Genomic DNA, 16,131 nt, shown 5'->3' on the forward strand with positions numbered 1-16,131 from the left:
ATAGGTACATACAGTATACTTTCCTAGATGCCTTTAAAGTAATAAAAAAAAAAAACTTGAAATAACGGGGACATTTTAAATTGTTTCAGGTCTGTAATAATAATAAACTACAATCAAAATATTTATAGGTATTCTTTTTGAAAAGTGACTCTCTTTCGCTCTATATATTATATATAATTGTAAATATTAAATTATATTTACATAATATTATATATAATATTTAAATTTAGTCATTTAACAGATGCTTTTATCCAAAGTGACTTACAAATGAGAAGTGGTCTAAGTACTGAGCCCTGCAGCACCCCAGTAGTTAGATGTTGCAACTATGACACCTCACCTTTCTAAGGTACTTTGAAGGACCTATCTGTTAGGTAACACTCAAACCACTAAAGTGTGGTTCCTGAGATGCCATTTGCTAATAGGGTTGACAGGCGTAGTAGGAAAAAGGATGAATCAAAACGATACTTATATCGGTCCTGCCCGGTGGAGTTGCATGGTAGAGTCCATGGTTTTTACACGAGGAGGGCTTAACAGCAGGGCTGCCTTGGTATACTTACCTTTTTTATACTAGTTGGACAAGATGTTAATTGAATTCAGATGAATACACTTCTAAGTTTAAGCAATAATATATAATTGTAAAATATGGAAATGATTTGATCAAAGTATGGGGATGCAGTCAATCAAATAAAGTCTTATTTTCTTTTAATAATTTATATGTTGTGCCACACTAATTAAGGTTGTCTCTGTTGTGATCTGTTCTCATCATGTAACACGATCTCCACTGATTGAGTTGCAGTGTGAATGGAGCTGAATGACACTCGTTCATTAGTGCGTTTCGTGTTACCCAAATCAGAGGTCTGTGCGCGCCCCCTATCACTTTAGGAACTGTTGCGTTGGAGACGACCAACACTTTTAAAACCAAACACTTTGGAGTTATTCGGATTGTTCCACAGATGGTAAAGTACGTTACCATGACCATGAAGCGGCCGGTTCAGTCCGCTCCCCCGGCTGTAGCTGTGGGATCTAAAGGCTGGAGGGACGCCACTGTCCGCTCGATTCTGCGCGCCGAAGATCTTCTGCGTCAAACTCACGTAGATCAACTGCACTCATCTACACGCTACCGCAGCCACAGCGTTGGGACCTTTAACGTTACCCACAGACGTCCTCAGTTAACAGCTTACAGTGTGAACAACAGCGTCGAAAAGGAGCACAATGAGAGTGACTCGAAAAAGAAAGAATTCCGAATTAAAAACACTGGACGTACGGTAAAGTGCCGGTCTTGGTTTCTGATTGGCTAATGCAGCAATGCATCGTAATGACGTTCCAGTTACTGCAAGATCGTGAACATAAAGTTCTGCAATACAAAAGTGAATTATAAATATAATGCATTTCACATTTCTTAACACATTTATTATTGTGAATGCAATTTTGAGGCGCTGGGAACTCGTAAATATAAGTTTTCTTATATTTCTTATATTACTATTGTCCATGGTGGTGTGAAAAATAATATTCCAATGCTTTCGCGTTCTTTCGCAAAACGGATGCGTTCCCTTGAGAAATGTTATGTTTGTTCGTAAAACATTTGCATTTGCTCGAAAAACGTTTTTTTTTTTTTTTTGCAAGAGAAAGCAAAACCTTTGGAATATCATTTTTACGCTGTAATTTACATGAAATTAAAATATATCGACCATTATAGCCTCTACTCTAGATATTTTATTCAGTATTGACCAATAATAAACCTGTTTCAGTTAACAATTAGGCCTACTTTTTAAAATATAATATATATATATATATATATATATATATTAAAATAATTGTAATAATTGTAATAATATTTTATAGTATCAATGTTTTACTGTATTTTTATCAAATAAATGTAGTCTTGGTGAGCATAAAATAATTATTTTCAAAAACATAAAAAATATATGAACATTAAGATTTTATAAGACTAAAAATAGTACTTTCATTAGAAGTACATTTAATATTACAACAATTTTATAAAACAAATTTTACTTTCATAGCTCACTTCTGGAGTCATGAGCAGACCGTTCCCCCCGCCGGCTCTGCGTGATCAGAGTGCAGTTGTCAGCACCGGTTATGGCGGGTGAATATATGCGGGGTGTGAGAGAGGTGGAGGGTTACCTGCGCAGACAAGCAGCTAGGGTCACACAGGAGGGCACCAGGGTGGAGCATCAAAGGGAACAACTGGAAAAATTGCTCCGCAATCTAAGGAAAGCATTGCTGGTCAATCAGCAAAGTGCAGACGGAAGGACATTTCGACCGGCCACCACAGAGACAGTACAGTATATACAGTAAAAATGACTGGAAGACTAATTTAAAATGACCCCATAAGAGGTTAAAGAGATCAAATATGGACTTACAAAATATATGAATATTCTCTTTGAAAAATAAAGAGTGCAAAATCATGGCTTCAACTCTGTGTTTTATCAAGATACTGGATGGAGCTGATGATCTTCTAAACAAAGAACGAAGAGGCCTGAATGTGCTAAAACAAGAACTGGAGAGCATGTTGAGAAAGACTTTAACTCAACAACAGGTGAAAAATAGGCCTTGTTGGATAAATAATATGACAATATTTTTAATGCCTATAAAGGAATGTTTTCACACCAGTTCAGGCCACTGTTTTGACAATTTAACTTATAAAATACTATCTAGTAGTATATATATATATATATATATATATATATATATATATATATATATATATATATATATATATATATATATATATATATATATATATATGACCATTAATTTATGCAAAAATTATGTACAAAAGCCCACCAAAAGTTTGGGGTCCAACTGTTTTCAACGCTGACAAGAATTGTTTCTTGAGCACTAAATCAGCATTTTAGAATAATTGCTGAAGGATCATGTATACAAAAAAATCAGCTTTGCCATTACAGGAATAAATTGTGTTTTATTGTATAAAAAAGGAAAATTACTTTCAGTTGTAAAAAATAGTAACATTACTGTTTTTACTGTATTTTTGATTCAATAAATGCAGCTTAGGTGAGCATAAGATACTTCTTCCAAAAATATAAAAAAATCTTGACTGACTCCAAACTTTTGGACAAGTTGTGGACAATAAACTAAATATAATTTTGCATTAGCAAATTAACTTTCTCAAGTTGAATTTACATGTTCAGTAGAATTAAAATGTTTCATCAGGACTGAAAAAAAAAGAATATGCTGTATTCTGTTTATTATTTAATTTTTATTTTGAGGTTTTGGCTGAGAGCAGTAAGCAGTTGTTGGAGTGTGCCTTTGAGAGATCCAGAGTAACAGAGCTGCTTCCCCAGCATGGCTCACTCTCAGCGGGTGTGAAAACGCACCCTTCTCCCCTCTCGCTGAAACCTGACCCCGCTGGACCGTTTAACCCGGGACAATTTTATCCTAAAGTCTCTTTGTCACCCAAGCTTGCATGCAGACAGTGAATGACTGCTGGTACTAATCTCACTGTCTGTCACTAAGAGTGCAAACAGGCTTTGGATGCTTCATCAACAGTACTACGTGAATCTCAGCAGCTCAGAGGGAACATTTCACAAGTCATGAGTGATGTCATCAGAAAGCAAACAGATATGCACCGTTCAGCCAGCAATGCCCTGCTGAAAAAAATCAATGAAACTATCAACCTTGAGGTGAGTGATTAAAGTGGAGAATGGAATGAATACTAAATTATAATTGGTAGATCCAGACGAAATTCTGCAGAGTGTGTTAAATGTCGAAACACAAAGGTCTTGGGGTTTGGAATTACTTGAGGGTGAGTAATTAATGAAATAATTTGTGTTTTTGGGTTAACTATCCCTTTAAGGATCATGTGACACTGAAGACTATGGTAACGGCTGACGAAAATTCAGCTTTGCCATCAGAAATAAATTACATGTTAAAATGTATTCAAATAGAAAACTCTAAAATACTGTATCTGTATAAATGCAACCTTGGTGAGCATGAGAGACTTCTTTAAAAAAAAAAAAAAGATGCTGGAACAGAAGTTTATACAAAAAAAAATAAAAAAAAATGCAATGGACAGGGAATAATGATGGACATTGAAAGGCTGTATGGATTTACAGAACGTTAATAATAAATAAATAAATATTTAAAAGAGCAGAAATAAATGCAATGTTTTGCAGGTATATTTTTGGACCGGTTTACTGTGTTTATGTATATATACTTTTTTCTTCCTCATCAGCAACATCTGACTCTGAGCTCAGCTGCCACTAGACAGGCCATTTACCGCAAACAGAGACAGATGCAATGTGCTGGCTACAGTCTTGGCAGAGCCATGGTATTATGTTGTACTAATTTACTACCAAAGTGACTTTCATGGACCCACTAAAATGAATCATAAAGTGCTACTAAAAATCCTATATTCTTCATAATGTTACCATTCTTTTCATGACCTTTTCACTCACTGATTAATGAAGATGAATTCCTTCCGTGCAGGGCCCAGTCTGCAGTGCTGATCTTTACAGTCGTGAGAGATTGAGCAGGCCTATGACTCAGCTGTATGGGCGCCATTCAAGTGTTGGGCTTCCAGAATCTGACCTCCTAACACAGGTCAGAGCATTGGATGTCATCTAACATTCTTCTATGATCTGTCAATCATAAAGTGCTATACTTCCATCATCTTTGTTCCTAATCTAAATTTTTTGTAAATGATGTAACAGTTAGACAATATACATAAATGAATACTACGACAGTATAACTGTTTATAATTTAATTGAAACACTCATGTAAAGCACAAAGAGTACATCATATTTCTATAACGTAGAGATGTAAGTAAAGATACATAATCTGCATATTGTTTAAAAGATTGGGGTCAGTCAATTTTTTTTATTATTATTAGTTTCTAATGTTCAATAAGGCTGCATTTAAAATACAGTAAAAACAGTAATATTGTGAAATATTATTAACATTTAAAATAACCATGTTCTATTTTAATATATTTAAAAAAAACATTTTTTTTTCTGTGTTGACAAAGCAAAATTTGCCGCAGCTATTTCTCCAGTCTTCGTTCACATGATCCTTCAGATATCATTCTAATATTTCTGATTTGCCACTCAAGAAACATTTATCATCAATATTGATTATTAGTGTTGAAAACAGCTGTGTGAAAACATATTTTTTTAAGATTATTTGATGAATGGAAAGTAAAAAAAAAAAAAAACAAATTGAAATAGAACTTGTAATAACAAATAGTCTTTACTGTCACTTTTGATCATTTTAATGCATCCGTGTTGAGGAAAAACAAGTTTCTGTCAAACAAAAACTAACTGATCCCAAACCATAGAACAGTAGTGTGAGCTTTGTTTACCACAGTGTGAACTGTAAACATACATTTGCTTCATACTCTCAGGGCAGTACTATGCTCCGGAAACATCTAAAATCCTCAGGGAAAGAGATCGCAGATCTGCAGGTCGTTCATCAGCAGCTGGAGGACGACAAGCGTGGAAAGCGTGCCGCAGCCGGTGTGGACTCTGCTGTGGTCAGACTGCGGCAAAGACTCGTACATCCCCAGTCTGTCCGGCCGGCAACCAGTTAAAACTCTACTGACAGACATTTGAACAAAGATGGTGCTTCACTTTCTAAAAGCAGAAATCTGGAGTATTTCTAAGTTACCTGTGGTGTTTGCAAAATAAGGGTATGGTGATTGTTAGTCATTTGAATAATATTCAGCAAACACACATGCAAAAACGTGTGACCGATGTCAGAAATAGTTTTAAGATTGTCAACAAGTAGATTGACAGTCCAGTATTATACTAGATACAGTATCCAAATACTAGAGCCTCAATAATAATTCAATAATAATCAGATTTAAAGGTTTCTGACTGATGATTTGCTGTCTCCATAAAAGCCATAAATAAAGACTTATAGTGTGGTACAATTCTGATACACTTCACCACTAAGCAGAGTTGGAGTCATGATCTTGAGAATACATAAACATGGTCTAGATCTTTACTCATGACTGCAGTCTATTTCCATTGCACTAAATATGATAATTACCTCAACCAATCATCATCATTACAGACAAAACAGAAAAAAATCTCTTTCTCTCTCTCTCTCTCTCTCTCTCTCTTTCTCTCTCTCTCTCTCTCTCTCTCTCTCTCTCTCTCTCTCTCTCTATATATATATATATATATATATATATATATATATGCTGTTTTCTCTCCACTTCAGTTCTTTCAAATGAACAGCCTGGTCTTGCTCTTGAAGTTCATAACTTGTCTCCAGCTCTGCCAGTAAAACACAACAATGTCTCATTAACACTTAAACACATAAAAACTGTAACACACGTATAAATGCACATCATTTCTCCTGTTATATGATAGAAGGCAAGATGCCTTGCCGATGATTTGAATTGTGTTGAATGAGTCTTATCTGTGTCTCCAAACTATTCTTCTCTTTCTGCACTTTCTTTCCCTCTTCCTTTAATCTTTCTCTCTCTTTCTTCACTCTCTTCTCCTCTTCTCTCAGTTTCCTCATCTTCTCCTCAAACAGCCGCAGCTCCTCCTCGAACTGCTCTTTGTCTTTCTCCAGTCTGTCTGTCAGTTCAGCGTGCTCTTTTTCTCTCTGCTCCAGTTCTTTCTGCTGCACAGCTTCAGTCCCACTGACCGTGCCACACTCCAAACCCTGCTGCGGAGATAGAGATACAGAAAGTGCAGTGTAAATAGCATTAAAGGAATAGTTCACCTAAAAATTTACATTTGCTGAAAAATCTTCTCCTCATTAGGCCATGTAGAAGAGTTGAAATGGCTGTTAAAAGCATCATGTTTGGACTCATTCAGTGCAGAGGATCCACTGGTGAAAAGGCATGTGAGGCAAAGTTTGTTCCAATGAAGAAACAAACTCAACTACATCTTGGATGGCCTAAGGATGAGTAATTTTTTTGTAAAATTCTCAATTTCGGGTGAACTATTACTTTAAGAGTCTGGAAAATGCTTCAAATTAACTGTAATTTATTATATAATACCCACATGTAACTATTACATTCTAGATAAACATGATGTAAGAAAAACTGCCACACCCACCCTTTTGACATCATAATCACTTGTAAGAGTTGGGGGCGGGGCTTCTCCCTCGAGGAGGAGGAGATTTTGAACTTCAAAGCAGCTGTCTTGGATAATTACTGCAGCCTTCAAAAAAACAGTGATATGTATACATTATATAAACAAACAAACATTTCGATCTATTATAAGTTAATCAATGGCGCACACCTGCAGACTGTAGAGTATGTGGATTAAGTTGTGAACACCCTCCGCTACCTGGATTGGTAGAGAAAAGGCACATATTCCATGTATTATAATCACAGACAAAATAGAACTCAATCATGATGCATGAGCCGAATTTCTATTATTACATAAATTGCTCCACTGAATTGAATGGGACAATTTGTATAAAAATGGTTTTACAAACAATTAAGATATCATTATCTGCTTGTGTTTAAAAAAAAATTAAAATTGTGGGAAATTGCTTTACCTTTAAATAAGTCTGGTGGGCGGGGCTTATTGGGGCTATTGAGAGAGGCCCCACCCCAGTTCCTACCAAAGCACTCCTTCTGCTCCGACTTGGCAAATTTTGTTTGATATCTGGAAGGAAAAAAATGTTGGACAGTGAAAAATACTCCTGTAATGTTGCTCCTTTTAACACTAATGAAATAGTTTTCTGTTGGACAACAGTCTGAGTGTTAATCATTTGATTACTCACTGTTTGCTCTTTCCTGGCCTATGTTCTCCTGGTTACTTGGTGACCATATGCAAGGAAAAAGCCAAGTCAACAAAGTGATAGCCAGCTTCACCACTGGGAAGGAAAAGACACAACCAGTGTGTCATCATCAGTACAACCTGTGTGTGTATCTACAGAGAGAAAGACAGATTCGTTACCCTCTTCCTGTGCGTCAGACAGTAATGTGACACCTTGAGGCGTGTTTTCAGGGTGGGGTTGAACGAGAAGGCGGCAAGTAGCCAGACTCCATCTACCAGTCCCTCTACAGATCTTTAACTTCTCCTCAATAACAGAGCACAGCCGCTGGTCCAGAGAAAACAGTGCCTCTACACACACACGGACATACACATGCAATCAGACATAAGGAATGATAAAGTCATGCACAGGTGGGTGGAAAGATGGATGGATGTGTACCTTGTAACTTCTGTATCTTTTTGACTTTGATTTCCCCCTCATTCTTCTTAGTCTGATCATCAGGAAGGCTGAAACAAATACAAATATACACTGTTTAAAGATTTAGGGTGGGTAAGATTTATTAATGTTTTTGAAAGAATCGTCTTATACTGCATCTATTTGATCAAAAATACAGTAAAAACCTCATTTTGTGAAATAGTATTTTAATTTTTGTATTCTAATGTATTTCGAAATGTAATTTATTACTGTGATGTAAAGCTGAATTTTCAGTCTGTAATATTCTTCAGTGTCACGTGATCCTTCAGAAATCATTCTAATATGCCGATTTGCTCCTCAAGAAACATTTCTTATTATTATCAATGTTGAAAACAGTTGTGCTGCTTAAATATTTTTTGTGGAAACTGTGACTATTTTTTAAGGGATTCTCTGTTAAATAGAAAGTTCAAAAGAACAGCATTTATTTGAAATTCAAATCTTTTCTAACATTATGAGTGTCTTTAACATCTTTTTACCATTTTTTTTATTTTTTACCATTTTGATCAATATATGTATCCTTATGTGTTAATGTGTCCTTGCTAATATAAATATTAATTTCTTTGTAAAATAAAAACTTACTCACCCAAACTTTTGATTGGCAGTGTATAGACTTCAAAACTATAATTCAAGACAAATGAAACTCTCTCTAGGTCTAACGCACCTATCGGCAGCCTGTCTCAGCAGTGTCATCCATGTGTTGCGTTCCTCACGAGTTTGTGTGTGTATCTCGTACATCTCAGGCCCCACAGAGCAATCGCCGCTGATCAGAAATAATCCTCTCTCCTGATTGGCTATTTCCCTCACAATGAGCCTTCGCAAGGGCAACACAGACGGCTTCTGCTCCTGAAGACACAATGTATTTAAAAGTGAATTCGTATTTTGATTTCTCACAAACACTTGCTTAGAAAAACGCAATACACTGTATTGTATATTTTGTATAGATATTTCTGTACCAGTGCAGCAAAGACAAACTTCTGCTCTTTCTCCTGAAGGAAAGTCAAAACATCTGTGAAGAGCAGTGCAAGAACATCTGTAAAAGAGAGAAAGAGACACTGGGAATGGAAATAAATAATACATGAATGAAGAATAAAAACAGAAACACGTGGCAGTAAGACCTCTCAGTCTGCCAGAGGTGGTCCTACAGGTCAGCGCTGAAGAGTGTGTGAGAGTTCGGTGTGTTTTCTGCAGGTCTTGCTTGCCGAAGATCTCTCCGTTCTTCAGGCGAGTGCAGCTCTTGTTGTCTAGGCGACTGATGATATCTTGTAGTTTCTCTGCATTCTGGTAATCTCCCACACGTCGCTCCACCTCCTCTATCAATCCCCGAAGACCCTCCAGTGCCACTGCAATATCATAGCGCTCAGCACTGTTATCTACAGGAGTGACAGAAAAGCACAGCACAGAGCAAGAGTGATCATTCAGATCATTATGAAATATTATGTACAGCATAAGATTGCACTATGCAAATGCACGGTGCAAAATGCTAATTCATATGTATGTTTTACTTCCATTATATTTTATTCCATCAGTAAAATATGAATAAGAATTGCATTTTATATAGTAATTAACAATAACAATAACAAGTATTATTACTATTATTATTAAGGGTAATTATTTAAACATAATATTTATGGTCACTCTTTTGATTTAACTTTTAAAAAGATGGATATGGTATCAGTGTGTTGAAGGAGTCAAGAATAATAATATGTGTTCAATATATAAATGATGTGAATATGAATGATAAGTTAAATATGAATAGAAAAATTTTTTTTTAAAATTAATAGTAACTGGCATTATTAATAATATAAATAAATGGTATATGTGACCCTGGACCACTAAACAAGTCATAAGGGTCAAGTTCTTGAAATTGAAAGCTGAATAAATTAGTTTTCCATTGATGTATGGTTTATTAAGATCGGACAATATTTGGCAGAGATACAACTATTTGAAAGTCTGCACAAAAATCTAAATACTGAGAAAATCACCTTTAAAGTTGTCAAAATGAAGTTCTTAGCAATGCATATTACTGATCAATAATTTGCTTTTGATATAGTCATGGTAGGAAATTTACAAAATGTCTTCATTGAACATACACTTTACTTAATATTCTAATGATTTTTGCCATAAAAGAAAAAAAACTATCATTTTGACCCATACAATGTTACTTGGCTATTGCTAAAAATATATCCCTGTGATTTAAGACTGGTTTTGTGGTCCAGGGTCACATATTAATCTAAAAGTAATATTTATTAATATTTAGCTTATCATAAAATGTACACTTTACAATACAATCTACCAGCTTCTACAAAGATGTATTTACCATCAGTGTGTTGAAGGAGTCTCTCTATCAGAACAGGGTACTTTGTGATTCTCTGGGTAACAAGCAACAGGAATTCTGGGATTTCACGCCGTTTGATGACAGAGTTGTTACTCTGCTGCTGTAGAAGCAACAGATAGAGTCATCATCAGATCACTGTTCCGTATGAGTGTGTTCGCATATGCCTAATCAACTTACTCTGAGAAATAACTGTAATTTCCTGTTGCTCTGTAATAGCTGCTTATACATTTTCAGAGCTTCTGGATGCCGACTGCAGAAATCACCATACAGCTCTATCATCTGAGAAGCATTTCGACCTGCAAACTACATACGCAATTGCTAAATGAACCTAAGGTAAGTGTTAAACTTATTCAGCCGCAATATTTAAATTGATAAATTTCAATTCTTTAAATGTTTCGTTCTCACTTGCCTGTTGACACAGAATATCACCAATTTGTTGTATGATGTAGTTCTTATGCATTCCTGGGTGAATAGATGCACGCTGTCTGGTCTCCATGTCTATAAGAAAGTTTTTATGCAAAGCTAAGAGCTCATCCAGCCTGGGGAAAATCTGAGCGATCACGTCCTGCTCCAGCTGCACGTCCTCCAACAGTCCCCGTCTCAAAACATCAGCCATAACAGAGAGAGTCTGCACATGGTGAAATTCTGTCTGCATCAGCTCTGCAACAAACACATCACTAACAGATCAAATTATGCTCAACTAAAGCATCCAAACTTTTGATATCCAAACATATCAATCTAAACATAATTACTGACCATAGATGATCTCCTGTCTCTTGACCACCTTTTTGTCCAGTGTCCTACTGAATTCATTGTCCACGACAGCGCTCCAAGATTCAGCAGAGTAGTCAAATGATATGTGAGCCAAAGAATCAGTAGAATCTGGAAAAGAGATGATAAAAGTGTTGGGAAAAACAGTTCAGCCAAAAATCACTGGCTCCAATCGTCATCAAAACCTGGCTTCATAAAAAAATTAATCAAATGAAATAAAAATCACACACAAGTAATTCTTACTTGCTTTTTTGTTATTTTTAGAAATCAATAGTAGGGTTATAATAGTTAACCATAAAAATATTTTAATTGCATAACATAAACAACAACAAAAAAAAAAATCTAAAAAACTAAAATACATTTAATACATGTAATATACATAATACAAAACACACATTTAATATATTATTTATACATTTAGGATATTTCTAAATTATAGTATTCATTTAATTTATTCATATAAAATTATTTGATTTCAGCTAGTTTTATTTCAGATAAAGTTAAATATTCAGAAGTTAAAATTGATACAAAATTAAGAAAAATGATATAGGACATATAAAAACTAAATAAAATAACAAAAACACAGCAAAATAAACTAAGACTAATTAAAAGTATAAAAACTAATAAATAAAAAATTGTCAAAAACTATAATAGTATCTCAGTGATGTCCCATTTCATTTTATTGTATGGGGGAAAAATCGGGCAGGAAATTAATCACCTTTTGATTTCCACAAAAGAAAGTATGTCATACAGGTTTGGAATGACTGGGAAAACTCACTGGAGGTGGGGCTTCCAGAAGAACAACCAATAAAAGACTTGCTTTTCCATAGCTTGAAATCATGGCCACACCCCTCACTGTTACTCCGCTTTCTGATACAGAAACATACAGAGCATCTCAAAATCTAAACATTAGTGACAGCCAAATTAAGCTTATAGAAGATATAAACAGACCTGTGTGACATGGTGGTGTCATTGCCCAGAGTCAGGGATGGAGAACTTTGACTAGACGAGTCTGTTAATGAAATATATATCATCATATGAGCTCTTCATGTCATGGTTGGTTCTAATTTGACTTAAGAATAACATGATTGTCTCTCTCACATAGTAATAATGAAGAGTCAGCGCTTTTCAGAAGTGCCTGGTGAGGATTCTGGGTTTTGGAAATAAATGCACATATCACATCTTAGTTTCAAGCACACTGGTGGGTGAAGTGTCATATTTTTAACACAGAAACACTCACCTTTACACACACAGGTGCAGAGTCACAGCAGGTTTTATGAATGATCATGGAGCAGTCTGGACAGGAAGTGACATTATATAGCCAGTATAGACTTTTAGTATAACACATGTTTTAGCATGAATGTAAAAATATATATGCATTTACAAGAAAAACAGACTTACATGTGCACTGCTGTGGTTCATTACTGTCAGCTCCCTCACAGACTATACAAGCTGCTTTAACAGGCTGCTGCGGTGGACAGAGCTGGTGCAAAGCTGAGGAAACCTCTGCATTGACCTGTGAACAAACACATATTACAGCATGTTTCCTCAGGAAATCCATAGAATGTGCCAAACTATTGAAATCACCACCAATCATGTCATCTCTTGTTGACAATGGCGGAAAGAATTGAGATTTGCAAATTTTCAAATTCATGATTTAAAAAAAAAAAGAATATTGTTATGAAAAATTATAAATACATGTTGTAAACAGCCAGGCTAAATATAAATACTGAAAATACATTTTAAATAAAATAAATATTGAAAAAAATGAAAATATTTAGTTTAAACCTTCAATTTGCAAAAATATGCAATGCATACTTCATAGTCAAAAACATTTCCTATATATTTCATAGACACATCATCCATTTATTATATAGTTTTGTTTATTATATATAATTTATTCAATTAAAAATGTACAAATGGCAAATTATACAAATGTAATTTTTCCCCCTGAAATTTTCTGTTGTTATGCATATCAGCATATAAAAAAACATAAATGTTTTATTTCCAGACTTAGATTTAAGTGTGGTGCACAGTACAAGAAGTCTCTTTTACCGTCTTTCTCTCACCTTATTTTTTATTTTGGTGTTGACCATCCGGCTCCTGAGAAAGCTTAGTGTTCGACTCACTTTATATTTCTCTATCTCACTTTTGGATGTAGGGATGAATTTCTCTTTCTCTTCTTCCTCTGATTTTTCACACCACATACCAGGACTTTAGAAATAAATAGTGAAATATAGTTAAACATCTAAAATAAATATATAAGAAATAATGTTATGCACAAATGACTGCATGGGTGTGAGAGATCAAATACTGTCTGGTCTCTGTGGATGTTTCTTCATTGATGTAGGGGAACGGCCCTAGAAACATAAAAAACAAATGTAGTTGAAACTAATATACTTTATTTTGCGTACTGTATGTCTTAATCCGTCTTGAACACACTAATGCAGGTAGTACATAGGAATAAAGAGAATCAAACACACCGTCCTGTTGACTAGAGATGAGTAATTTGTCTTGGACTGGAGAATCTTGCTCAGATGCCGCAGAGTCTGATTCAAACTCAAAAGAGTCAAATGATTCCTGAGGATAAATTGACTAGTGAAAAAAAAATGCATGACACACTGCATGACAAATTTTGCATGCATAATGATTCTAGATACTACTCGTTCACAACAAGCCTTTATGAATAAATGTTTCCCTCACCTGATCCTCACCAGCCTGCAGAGTGTTGATGCTGTTTGTTATGGTACTGCTGGAGTCAGTGAGAGAACTGGATGTTGAAGCAGTATGAGTTGTGAGTCCATCAACTAAAACACAAGTAGGAATTTGGAAATCAAGATAGACGTCAGACAATCATTACATAATGAAAATTTCAACAGTTCATAGAGGTTTAGGGAGAGTCCTAATTTTTAAATACACTTTCTGTATATCTGTAGGATATGTCAATAACATTCTTCATTATCAGCACTTTAATTTTCCCTTCTAAAAATAATAAGAGGAGAAATGTTCTACTTTCTTTCAAAAAGTTCTTTACTTTAAGTCGTATAAGTGGTTCAAAAGTTGCCCTAGACAACTAGTAGGTACAATACTCCTTTGACTGAACTTATTTGACTTTTTTCAGTGGACATAAAGCATATATTTTAAACATATTATGTACTTTTGAAAGCACATTTACAATGTAATTACAGAAGCCATTAAATATTTAGCAATACTTGACTGATAAACACCTCCAATCTCATAACTTTGTAAAGATAAACATTTACCAGAGTCGTCAGATGATAAAAGATCTTCATCTTCATCCTGACTGGAATTATTAAACCATTCCTAAAACACACACACACACACACAAAAAAACAACAACAACAACACAGGACTAAAAATGAGAAATGAAACAGTAGGGTTCATATTTCACTACAAACAGTAAAATTATACAACAACACTTATGAATTTTTTCGCAATTCCTCTGAATCATTTTGAAGTTCTCTCGAGTCACGACTAAGTTCAAGGTAGTTCAGTATCTTCTTTTAAGAATTTATTAACGTACTAATTAGTGTTTTTAAAAACACTTAGTATATATAGTTTGGTTAACTAACTGTTTATTTTGGTGAGAAATGTCAAAAATATTCTTCATTAGTTTAGCCATTTAATTGTTTCGTTCTAAAACCAAAATAAATAGGTTCAAGATTCTTTCTGAAGTTAGTGTAGTTAGTGTAACTAGCTTATTTCTCTAAAGACTAGCAGTCATCTAACAAATATTTTTTTTTTTTCAGTAGAGTACAGGTAGTTTTGGTATTTAGGCTAAATATTTCAGTCTGTCACAGCCACTTACATTGTGAAACAGAGAGTATGGAGAGCCTTAAAAAGGGATGGATAAAAATGGAAGAGAAAAAAGAAGAAAGTTTATAAAGCTGCCATCATACATTCATCAGGAACTTAGCTAGATAATATACAGTCATTCTTGTGAATGTAATTTTCATAATCAAAGGAAACATTAACCTGAGAATGAAAACAGAGTGTTGCTTTCAGCTCCTCTGTCTGTATCCACTCCCAGACCTTTGATCTGAGATTGTATATAAAAAAAAAAATATCTTGCTTCTTCAAAGTAAATTCAGTTTTAGACTTATTCCAATTCAAAGAATTTTATTTAGTCATTTTCAATTTAAATGTATAAATTATAACTATGTACATATACCTTTAACCTCTATTAACCTACCTTGTTTAGTAGAGCAGAATCCTTCACATACTCTCGCAGCAGTAATATGGATGACTGAAAGGTCTGTGCAGTAGGACAGGACTGGGATACACACACAGACAGAGACAGCATCCCAGAGGCGTGGCTAAACCTGAGGAGGTGGGATTTACCCGCCCACACCTGTGACACGCCTGCCAGGGGCGTGGATAATGGATTAGGAGGACTGATTGAGAAAGTGTGAAAGGAGAAAAATAAAGTTATTTGTGTTGCTTGCAAGTCTTCTGAATCCAATCAGTAGCTTTGTGTGAGAAACAGACAAAAGTCTTTTTGTTTAAAATGAGTGAATAATGATTTCTGGCATTTTGTCACACATAGTTATAATTTGGCTTTACAACACATTAAATAAAGCACATAGTTTAATGCAAACAATGCAAAATAAATGGGTACAAAATCTATTAGATTTTTGACTACTGTAGTGACATACTGAGATGCAAATAACTGTAGTTAGTGAGTATAAATAGTATCCAATAATATTTGTACATAAAAGTTGGATTAAGGATACATTACTGCTTAAAGAGTTTTATCAGAGCATGCTGATTGGTCTGTTGGGCCAGCTGAAGAGGCGTGTCCCCATCCT

The 16,131-nt window shown here is 34.9% G+C and overlaps 1 protein-coding gene and 1 pseudogene across 1 annotated transcript; one reads left to right on the top strand and one right to left on the bottom strand.

The window, feature by feature from the left end:
• Nucleotides 1–370: 370 nt before the first annotated feature.
• Nucleotides 371–6,063, top strand: LOC113058623 (coiled-coil domain-containing protein 105-like; annotated as a pseudogene).
• A 116-nt stretch (nt 6,064–6,179) lies between these two features.
• Nucleotides 6,180–14,714, bottom strand: LOC113058624 (rho guanine nucleotide exchange factor 28-like). Its single transcript, XM_026226674.1, has 24 exons — nt 14,566–14,714; nt 14,006–14,109; nt 13,786–13,882; nt 13,617–13,662; nt 13,372–13,516; nt 12,704–12,818; nt 12,543–12,598; nt 12,404–12,452; nt 12,254–12,314; nt 12,081–12,172; nt 11,288–11,413; nt 10,941–11,191; nt 10,709–10,834; nt 10,514–10,631; nt 9,312–9,566; nt 9,150–9,226; nt 8,858–9,039; nt 8,161–8,228; nt 7,905–8,072; nt 7,729–7,821; nt 7,501–7,610; nt 7,239–7,286; nt 7,053–7,157; nt 6,180–6,657 (listed from the first exon to the last, which is right to left on the bottom strand). Exons 5-24 carry the CDS (start codon nt 13,507–13,509, stop codon nt 6,343–6,345), a joined length of 2,553 nt encoding a protein of 850 aa, XP_026082459.1. The 5' UTR covers nt 13,510–13,516; nt 13,617–13,662; nt 13,786–13,882; nt 14,006–14,109; nt 14,566–14,714; the 3' UTR covers nt 6,180–6,342.
• Between the last annotated feature and the right edge of the window lie 1,417 nt (nt 14,715–16,131).

This window comes from Carassius auratus, chromosome 40 (assembly GCF_003368295.1).
Source record: "Carassius auratus strain Wakin chromosome 40, ASM336829v1, whole genome shotgun sequence".
In the NCBI taxonomy this organism is placed as follows: Eukaryota; Metazoa; Chordata; class Actinopteri; order Cypriniformes; family Cyprinidae; genus Carassius; species Carassius auratus.